Source organism: Ictidomys tridecemlineatus, chromosome 11 (assembly GCF_052094955.1).
Source record: "Ictidomys tridecemlineatus isolate mIctTri1 chromosome 11, mIctTri1.hap1, whole genome shotgun sequence".
Classification (NCBI taxonomy): domain Eukaryota; kingdom Metazoa; phylum Chordata; class Mammalia; order Rodentia; family Sciuridae; genus Ictidomys; species Ictidomys tridecemlineatus.
In genome coordinates this window covers 116917184-116927981 of record NC_135487.1, presented here as the reverse complement: position 1 = coordinate 116927981, position 10798 = coordinate 116917184, and the positions used below count along the sequence as shown (strand labels likewise).

The 10798-nt window shown below is 44.1% G+C and overlaps 1 protein-coding gene across 1 annotated transcript in view; it reads right to left on the bottom strand.

Moving 5' to 3' along the window:
* Positions 1–863: 863 nt before the first annotated feature.
* Positions 864–10798, bottom strand: part of F11r (F11 receptor) — a 21136-nt gene continuing 11201 nt past the window's right edge. Inside the window, exons 2-9 of the mRNA XM_078027153.1 lie at positions 5639–5707; positions 5363–5470; positions 5023–5169; positions 3440–3642; positions 2974–3076; positions 2744–2851; positions 2002–2507; positions 864–1890 (exon numbers count right to left, since the gene is read on the bottom strand). Of these exons, the coding sequence (XP_077883279.1) occupies positions 2491–2507; positions 2744–2851; positions 2974–3076; positions 3440–3642; positions 5023–5169; positions 5363–5470; positions 5639–5707 (755 nt within the window). The 3' untranslated portion in view covers positions 864–1890; positions 2002–2490. The remainder of the gene's footprint in view (positions 1891–2001; positions 2508–2743; positions 2852–2973; positions 3077–3439; positions 3643–5022; positions 5170–5362; positions 5471–5638; positions 5708–10798) is intronic.

Genomic DNA, 10798 nt, shown 5'->3' with positions numbered 1-10798 from the left:
CTCCCACCACGACACAGAACTGAAACATACTTCAAAAATTTCCATATGTACTCAACTGTCTCATAATTTTTTATTGCCTAATTGGATTTTATTTCCTCTGGAAATTTCTTCTTATTGGTACCTGACCCTTAACTGATGACTTAATTTTCCTCTTTAGATCCTTTGTAGAAAATGTAATTGTTAGGGATTTTTCGATCATCAGACAGAATATGACAAAGTGGCACTTAGTGTAATCTGAAGGTAGAAATAAGCAAAATAAAACCTGGGAGAGCCTTTCTTTGCCCTCTTACTAGTTAATAAAATAAAGATTGGGGGGGGGGCAGAAAAGGTTCAAATGGGGAGAAGAAAAGTGATGATCACTAGGCCTATCCCTGCTTGTTCCTGCTCCTGTTTCAGAATACCTTCTCCTGAATCCCACTTGCTAAATAAAGTAATAGTCACTACTTTAATCTATTATTGAGAAGGGGTTCTCCAAATGATCTGAGAAATCCCTCTAGGCAGCACTTTTTCCCTACAGACTTAGGAAAGCCCATGAATCCCCAGTTGGGCAGGAGGCTGGACACTTTGTCCTCCCAGTGGGCCAAGCAGAACAATGGAGCACAGTATCAGCTTCACTCTAGGTACTCTCCTCCAGGACAGGAAGTCCTGGCCACGGAAGGGTCTGGAATGATCATCTTAAATCCAGAAGCTCTGCTCTTAATTGAGAACCAGGAAGAGGCAGCATAGGGAGGCAATACAGGCCTCAAGGAATTGGCACCAGTGTGCTAGGAGGTAGGATTTTGAGGCCGTTTTCCATTATGTACAAAGAAGGAGCCTAGGGACCCTGAAAGATCTAATATCTCCCACTCCCAACAAAAAGAAGCTTTGACAAACCAAGTTTTTATTTCCAGAAACATCTGGTTGATGCAAACATACAGAAACACAATCTCACAGAAGAGCTAGGAAGCCCTCCAACACTCCGCCTGATTTCAAAATATAGCTAAGACCACACTCACTCACACACACACACACACACACACACACACACACACACACACACACACGCGCGCGCGCGCTCAGCAAAGAACCAAGACAAATAATACGTGCACATCCTCACAGCTCTACAGATATCTTTAAAGAGTCTGTCCAGTTGTTCCAGCTGAGGGAAGAGTGATGGCTTGCACAGAAAGTTCTAGCCTTCTTTTCTTTCAATCAGTGGTTTTAAGTCTTCGCTCCAAGTCCCCTGAAAGTTCACTATGCCCTCCCACTTTCCTATGGACACAGTGTCAGTCTGCTTGTGTTCAGGAGGAAGATTTAGCGAGGAGGATCCCAGTGGCACTTTTCGTGGGAAGACAGAAGAATGAGCTCCAGAGATGGAAGAGAACGTCGTCACCAAACAACCATTTCAGCTTCTCTGCTCTCCAGATCCCACTCCAGAACAGCTGGCACCAGTCCTCGTTATGGCAGGAGAGAGCCTAGGAGTTAGGCTCAAGATCCTTATTCAAAGGCCATGACAGTAAGGCCAGGTAGTGATTTTGAATTCCTGGAAGCCATGCCACTCTTGCTGTCTACTTAGCGAGGGAGATCAACAGAGGCATGCCCAGAATTCATGCCTGCTCCCTGCTAGGACAGGGAATTAAAATTTATACAAGTCTCAGGCCACTCAACAGTGGTCGGAAAGGTAGGGAGGATAGAAAAGAAAAAGGGGCACGTAGCTGACATTATTACAATCACATTCTAAGGAAGATAAAAGTGGGGTGTCCTGTGGGGTCTAGAAGACAAATAAGGCATCCTGTGAAACTAGACACTAGGGACCAGAGTCTGGCAGCACCTGAGTGGGGCAAGCACAGAGGACAGGAGATGAGCCAGGGCAGGTCACACCAGGAATGACGAAGTCTGTTTGAATTCCCCCTAGGGAAATAAAGAATCCGGTCAACTCAATAGTCTTCTGTAGCTAATAAACCCCCAGACACATAAACACAGGCTAGGGACCCCTCCCCTCCCCAGGGCAGGCATACTCACTTCACTTCTAGCAGTAGGCTGGCTGTAAATCACCTTCTTACTTGAAGTCCTGTGGACAAGCCAGAAGGTAGAGACGCTCAGTCCCCTAGGTGCTCATTAACCTCTCCGTGCCAATTTTAGAGGCCAGAACTGAGACTTTGCAGAAGCACAGAGTACTTGGTAGGGAGGTGTAGGCAGAGGGAGAAAGGACAAGCCCAGGGTGAACAGGGATAGAAATACAGTTGTCAGGCTGAGGATGTAGCTCAGGGGTGCAACACTTGCCTAGCATGCATAAGGCCCTGGGTTCGATGCCCAGGAAAGAGAAAAGAAAGGAAGGAAGGAGGGGGGCGAAAGGCAAGGAAGAAAGAAGGAAAAAGAAATCTAAAATCTAATTATCTTCCCTCCGAGAGGTGGTCACCTCTACCTCCAACCCATCCCCCAGACACATCTCGGCTTCAAACCACAAGCATCCTTTTCTTAATCTCGGAGGAACCCTGGGACAGCACTCACTCACCCTTTCTTTGTTCCTGAAAGAGAAAAAAGGAGATCATGAGTATTAGCAAGACAGAATACAGCACGGCATAGGAAGGTGGGGGACTGGCACCCAACACTTGATCTAGGTTAGGCAAATAATCTATGCTCCGAAGGGGAGAGCCCCAGCACTCACGGGTACAGTATCAAGGTCTGAATTTCATCAGTACCCACAAACTGTGTCCTGGACTGGGGACAGTGCAAAGGAGAATCTCTGAAAGCAAATACTTACTGTCAAAGTAGCCTCGGCTATAGGCAAACCAGATGCCAAAAATTAAGACTCCAAGGAGAATCAGTGTCACCAGGACAGCTGCTACAATGCCTCCCACGTTCAGTTCCACTGTGACATATAAAGGAGAGGTCAGGCACATGGACATTCAATCATGAGAGTGACAAGGCTGCCAATGGCAGGATGCAGAGCAGCCTAGATCTGAGCTCAAGCCCTGCCACGTTCTCACTCACCGGCTTCCATGCGTACAGCTTCTGACTTCATGGGTGTCCCATACCCATTCTGTGCCTGACAACTGTATTCTCCAGTATCAGAGCCCGTTACAGGATCAAAGACCTAGAGGGAAGAAAATAAATTGGCTTGTTGCACCTTCCCCCAACTACTCCCCAGTATTGGGGATTGAGCCCAGGGGCACTCTACCACTGAGCTACATCCCTAGCCTTTTTTTTTTCTTTTGAGATAAGGTCTCACTAAGCTGCCCAGGCTGAGATCTTCCTGCCTCAGCCTCCGGAGCAGCTGGGATTACAGGAGTGCACCACCATGTCCAGCTGGCTTCCTACTTAAAGAAATCAAGTACTGATCTTTTATGTCTTCTGATCCAAACTTCAAGTTCACCTTGTTACTTATTCCTCCTTCCCACTATCAACAGTTCTGTAATAGTGCCCTCTCTGCACATCTTCATTCCCACCCTATGCATACCAACTCCCCTGACTTCTGATTCAGAGTATAGGAAGAATTGATGAAGGCCCGGTTGTTCTTGGGATCTGTAGGCATCTGTATCCCATCCTTGAACCAGATGTATTCAGAGGGCGGTGAACCATCTTGTTCTGAGCAGGTCAGTACTGCCCGGTTTCCAATGGTAGCAGAGGAGGGAATGTTGACTGTAGGCTTAGATGGAGGCACTGGGGAGGGAGAGAAGGAAAAAAGGCATTGAAATTTATTACAGAGGCGCACGCATGTAATCCCAGCAACTCGGAAGACTGAGGCAGGAGGATCAAGTTCAAGGTCAGCCTCATCAACTTTGCAAGACCCTGTCTCAAAGTAAAAAAATTTTAAAAAGGAGGGGGGATGCTGGGGATGTGGCTCAGTAGTTTAGCACACCAGGACTCAATCCCCATTATCACCATAAAAAATAATAATGAAAGAAAAGAAATTATGCATATCCAAGCCAGGCATGGTGACACATGCTTACAATCCCAGGGGAGGCTGAGGCAGGAGGATCTCGAGGTCAAAGCCTGCCTCAGCCAAAGTGAGCGCTAAGCAACTCAGTGAGATCCTGGTCTCTAAATAAAATTCAAAATTGGGTGGGGATGTCATAATTCTTTTTTTTTTCTTTTTTTTTTTTTTGGTGGTGCTGAGGACTGAACCCAGGGCCTTATTATGTATGTGAGGCAAACACTCTACCAAGTGAGCCATTTCCAGCCCCTTTTTTCTCTCCCCTGTCCTCTGTGGGCTATGAATTTTGGGTTTCCCTTGCATGAAATGTGCTGGCTGAGAAATATGGAGAAAAATTACACGACACAGAAACAATTTTGAAAAACAAGGGTGAGGCAGCTCTGTGACCTTAGAGGTCCAGCTTTCACACTGGAAGGAAAGAGAGCAAAGAGCCCGCATTTGCTTTATTTATACAAGGGGGATTCAAAGGATTTCAGTGGAATGTTCTTTTGCCAAATAAGGTAGGAGGGCTGTGGCCCAATGGGTAATGCCCAAGTACAAAGCTACAGAGCAGCCTCTCCAGCTGGGTGAAGACTGAAGACTGAGGTCATCTCTCGTGCTTTGCTAAAAGCCACAAAATGACTTGCAATGCCAGACCAAAATCTCCTTGAGGCTGAGTAGAGACTATTCAAATAGCTCAGGCATGGCCCCCATAGGATGTGGCTTAGTGGTCGAGGGTCCCTGATTTCAATCCCCAGTACCCAAAAAAGGGGGGGAGGGGGCTAGGGATGTGGCTCAGTGGTTAAGAGCCCCAGTACCAAAAAAAAAAAAAAAAAAAAAAGAAAAGAAATTATACTGAATCCAAGATAGGAATGGACGATCCAAAAAAAGTGGGGGGAAGGCACTGAACACAGGGCTGGCTGAGTATAATTAATAGATCATAATGACACCCCCATCCAATAAGCTATAGCTGCCCTCAATTATGCCCTGGTTTCCACCTAACCCCTCATCCCTCCCCTTGTTAGCATAATGACTCTGAATACCCCTAACCACAGGCCTCTCACAATCTTAGAGTCTGCTAGAGGTTAAGGAAGCATTAATTCCAGGCCCACGTGGAAGACACATACCAATCACAATAAGCTGGATGCTGGCCTCCCCATAATTGTTGCCACCTTCCTCAGAGACCATACATGTATACATCCCATTGTCTTTCCGGGTCACAGATTGGAAGGTGATGCCAGATGGTGAGAAGGTAACACGGTCCTCATAGGAAGCTACCAGGAGAAGGGAACAGAGGCAGACAGAGTGAACAGAAGCTAAGAGAAGCTGATACACAAGGTACACAGGCACCTTCTTCTTCCTGAAAGAGGAATGGGAAGGCCTCAGGGTGTATCCCACCCGTGGAATCCAGGCCAGGGCCAACTGTTCCACAACCTCAGTAATCAGGAAGGAGGTGGAACAACTCACCCGTGATCTTGTTGTTATAGCAAACCAAACTGGTGGTGTCACCCTGGACAAACTTCCACTCCACACGGGGAGAAGAGAAGCCAGAGTAGGAGCAGGGCAACTTGACCGCTGCAAGACAGAACCAAAATGAGAGGAGGAGGGAGTCTCAACATGTAGAAGGTAGGTAACAACCCCAAACCACAGTCTGGGCTACCTGTTCTCCTGGCCCCTGGGGATCTGATACCTGTTCATATTTACACCCTCCCTGCCCACCCCCCACAGCCCAGCCCCACTCACGGTTATTCTCGGGAACTCGAATTTCCGGTTCAGATATGTGTACTGTACCCTTGCCCAGCACCAGGGGACCTGAGAAGGAAAGAAACAGGCCCCATCAGAAAGGGAGAGAACACCAGGGAGAGGGAAGAACAGACCCAGTTGATGGGGCTGAGTTCCTCCCAGCTCAGCTCTTATATCCTTTGACCAATTTCCCAAATATCTTCTTTCAATATATGTGTATGTGTGCGAGTGTTTATAGGCCAATACTTCTTCTATCAATGGAAATAAAGCATTTCTTTCAAATGCAATTTCTTTCTTTCTTTGAATGGTTCCCTCTGGAACTCCCCATAATATAATTAAATTCCTACTAGTCCAAGGGCAGCTTCCAGAATGACATTTCATGGTTCAGAGGAAGCTCCTCCACAAAGGATCGCAGCCACTTGTCAAGACAATCCTGGAAGGAAGCCAGCAAGCTGGAGGCGAGGTAGGGAGGGGTAGGGAGGAGCAATAATGAGGATAATAATAATACTTGACATTTGTAGAGCATTGGGTGCTTTTAAAGTGTTTTCAGATATATTGCCATCGTTTGATCCTTGAAATAAGCATGATATATGGGCAGGACAAGTACTATTATTCCAATTTTACACAAGGAACTGAGAGATTACAAGAAACCTAAAATCACACAGCCCATGCTGAGATGAAGCTGGGGCTAGATCTGGGCTCACAGGACCTCCTTAGAACCTCCTACTAATCAAATGGAGAAAGAAAAGGTGGTATGGGGTGCAGGTGGAAGAAGTAAGGAATAAGGAAGCTAATAATCCATGGGGGGAGGCGGTCAGGTTCACAAAAGGGGCACAAATTGCCACTTCTACAATGACCGTCATTCACATTTTCAAAGCTCAAATTTACCAACTACGCCTTAGAGCTCTGGCTTCTTAGATAAATTCATAACAATGTGCAGTGCAAGCATATCTTTTAAATTCAAATAAATCTTTCTTTATCTTTGCACATTTTTGCCAGGTACTGACATGTGATCCCAGTGATTAGGAAGAATGAGGCAGGAAGATTGCAAGTTCAAGGCTAGCCTGGGTAACTAAGTAAGACTCTGTCTCAAAATAAAAAATAAAAACAGCTCAGTGGGGTAAAGTGCCCCTGGGTTCAATTCCCAGTATATTAAAGAAAAGAAAAAGAAAGGAATGAAGGACTTATTGCCCCAGCTGCTGGGAGTGCTGCCAAAAGACGACTCCGAGCCTTTGAGGATAGCCAGAACACAGCCTTGTCCAACCTGCCTCTTACCATAGAGGCAGGGGCAGCGTAAAGCCCTGGTTCTATCACCCAAATCCCCAACCCGAGGCATCACTGATGTCTTGCTCCAAAGCTCCCTGTGGAGTAGACTGAAGCCTCCTTGAAACTACAGCAAAACTCAATTTCTCCTCTGTCCAATTTTGCTTCCTTCCCTTCCTTTCCATAGGTGTGGATCCTAAGAGCACTCCCTAATAAATGTCTTGAATGATAATTGATATCTCAGAGTCAGCTTCCTGGGAAACCCAAACTGTGACACCACCCAAATAACAAGCAGCGTCTAATTAAACTAAAAACTAGCCTCTGAAATAGACACACACACATTCACACACATACTCACACACATAAATCACAATATATGAATTTGTTGGTTATTCCCGTCACTTCTGACTTTGGCTAAAGTTCTTATTTGAGCCCACTGAGGTCAGCAGATCTAAAACACATTTAGGAATCACACCACACATTTACACAAATATATTGGGCTACAGGCATATTCTTGCTTCTCCTCCTTAATCCTGACTGCCATTACCTGCTCTGGGCTTTTCACTGTTAAAAATACACAGAGTAGCTGGGTGCAATGGCACACACCTGTAATCCCTGCAACTTAGGAAACCAAAGCAAGTGGATCATGAGTTCAAGGCCAGCCTCAGCAACTTGGCAAGATACTAAGCAATTTATTGAGCCCCTGTCTCAAAATAAAAACAAAAAGGGCCCATTCAGGAGGCTGACGGAGGAGGATTTAGAAGTTCAAGGCCAGCCTGATCCTGGGCAATTTAGCAAGATGTCTCAAAATTTAAAAATAAAATAAAAATGGATGGGGATACAGCTCAGTGGCAGAGTGCTTCTCTAGCATGTGCAAGAATTTGGGTTCAGCCCTGGCATGCGTGCGGCCGGGGTTCGATCTTCAGCACCACATACCAATAAAGATGTTGTGTCCGCTGAGAACTAAAAAGTAAATATTAAAAAATTCTCTCTCTCTCTCTCTCTCTCTCCTCTCTCTTAAAAAAAAAAAAAAAAAGAATTTGGGTTCAATTCCCAGTAGCAAAACAAAATAAGCTGAGGATATAGCTCTGTAGTAGAGGGCTTGTCCTCTCTGTGTGAGACACTGATTCCTAGTACAAGGGAGTTGGGGACTGACAGGGACCTTCACCTCAATGTTCACTCACCTTCCTCTGATGTAAGATTGCCTGTCTACTATGGACCAACTGTGTCAATGTCTAATGTGCCTGCCTATCATTCAAGTCAAGCCCAGTCTTACCACCATGCCTTTTCTATTCGCTTCTCATTCTTAAACATGCCTCTAAAACTAGACTGCCTGTGTTCAAATCCCACTCTGTTACTAAATGACCTGTGCAAGCCACTTAGCCACTTTGAGCCTCAGTTTGCCCATCTGTAAAATGGGGATAATAACAGTTTCTACATCAAAGGATAGTAGAGAGGGTTAAACAATCGAGTACAAATAAACTTAGAATGATGTCTCACCAACAGGAAGTTCCAAATATTATTATCATCATCTAATCTATAGGCCCTTCCATATGCACTTCTCTCTAACTTAAAAGTTTTCCTTTTAAATATATATATATATATATATATATATATATATATATATATATATATATATATTTCGTTGTTGATGGACTTTATTCTATTTATTTATTTATTTGTATGTGGTGTTAAGAATCGAACCCAATGACTCACACATGCCAGGCAAGTGCTCTACCACTGAGCCTCAACCCAGCCCCTTTCAAAGTTTTCTTTAGCAAAACCTATGAATAAATAATAAACAGTAACTGAAAAGTTTTTACGTGTTAACCTGCTACACATCAGCAAGGATAGGGATTCTTCTTCAAGGAATCCCATCTAGATCAAGACAGCCTATTTTCCTGCCCATTCTCCTCATCTATTTTATATTTTACCTGGTTTCACCAAAGCTCCCCTCTTGCACTTAACCTTGGACCTATTTTTGCCACACTGTACACACACATACAAATGTCCCACTGATGCTGTGGTAAACCAAGACAGAAAGAAACTTCATCCATTCCATTGTGAAGCTTAATTTATTCTTAGGTTCACAATGAGAAAAGCCACAAAGTTAAAGGCATCAATAGATTTTTGGCATGCTTAAGTTTAGGGTCCATGTATAGAAAATCCATCTTTCATTCCACTGCCAGTTGAAAAGCTAACAGTTACAGAGCACTTAGTATATGCCAGGAACTGTTGTAAGCACAGGACATTTACTACCATTTAATCCTTTCAACAACCTTCAGAAGTGGGTATGGGTATTATTATTGCCCCTATATCCTACATGTGGAAATGAAAGCCCAGAGCAGTTAAACTTGCTGAAGGCCAAACAGTGAGTGGTAGTACAGATTCAAACCAACGGGGGCTGGGGATGTGGCTCAAGCGGTAGCGCGCTCGCCTAGCATGCGTGCGGCCCGGGTTCGATCCTCAGCAGCACCACATACCAACAAAGATGTTGTGTCCGCCGAGAACTAAGAAAAAATAAATAAATGTTAAAATTCTCTCTCTCTCTCTGTCCCCCTCTCTCTCACTCTCTCTTTAAAAAAAAAAAAAAAAAAAAAGATTCAAACCAATGCAACCCAGTTGCAAAGACTATGCTATACTATATTACACAACTTGCCTAACAATGCAAATCTGACACTTGCCTCAAACTTTAGTAGTAGTAGTAGTAGAACCCAAGGGCACACTACCACTGAGCTATATCCCCAGTCTCTTTTATTTTTCATTTTGAAACAGAATTTTGCTAAGTTGCCCATGTTAACTTCAAACTTGTAATCTTCCTGCATCAACCTCCACAAGTCAACCTCCACTACTTACACCCAGCTTGCTTCAAGTTTTTGATGATTCCACACTGCCTATATTATAAAATCCAAATTTTTCTGCACACTAAGAAAGTTCCAGCACTACTTGCCCCGTGATAAGCTTATCACTTTTCTCATCCACTCTGCAGCTATGCTTTGCCTTCTAGCAATACAAAACCACTTACACTTCCCAGCAAAGATTGGGCTGTTCTGCAACCTCTCTGCTTTTGCTCATGCTATTTCTGCTATGTGGAATGCCCTTCTCTCTTCTTCATCTGGCTGGCACCTACTCATCCACTTTATTTTCTAAGAAATGATCTACCACACCCCAATCCTCCCCATAGTCAGCTTACAGCCTTTCCTGGGCTTTCATTATACCATGCAAAACGCTGTCAAAGCACTTCTACATTTATTGTGACATCATCTGTGTACACATTTCTCCCCTACCAGACAGTAAACCCCAGAGAGCAGAGACCAGACGTTATTTATTATTCTGAGTACTCTTAACATAATTCCTCGTACAAGATGACATTCAATAAATGTTTGCTGAACACTAGTTACTGAGCATTAAGAAATTAGGTCCTAGCAGATCACCAACTGTGACATCTACTTGTTAAGGTTGATCTGCAAGGATAAATTCAATTTTCAAACTGGCAGACAGAGTATGACCAAATTAAGAGGGGAAAATACTTAATTCTGGGCCAAAGCTTTTAAAACTTTTAATTCTAGCATAGTTTTTGTTTTTCTAGTACTAGGGATTAAACTCAAGGGCAGTTTACCACTAAGCTACACCTCCAATCCTTTTTATTTATTTTGAGACAGTGTCTCACTAAATTGCTAAAGCTGGCCTAGAATTTGGCAGTCATCCTGTCTCAGGCTCCCAGGTAGCCGATATTACAGGCATGTTCCACCGCACCCAGCCTTGCGTAAGTTTTTTTTTTTTTTAAACTATCCAGTTTTCAAAATATGAAGGCTCTATTAGACCTTTTTAAGAAGTAGTTTTATATCTTAAATCACTTTAAAAGTGTTTTTAGGGTAGGCATGGTGGCACATGCCT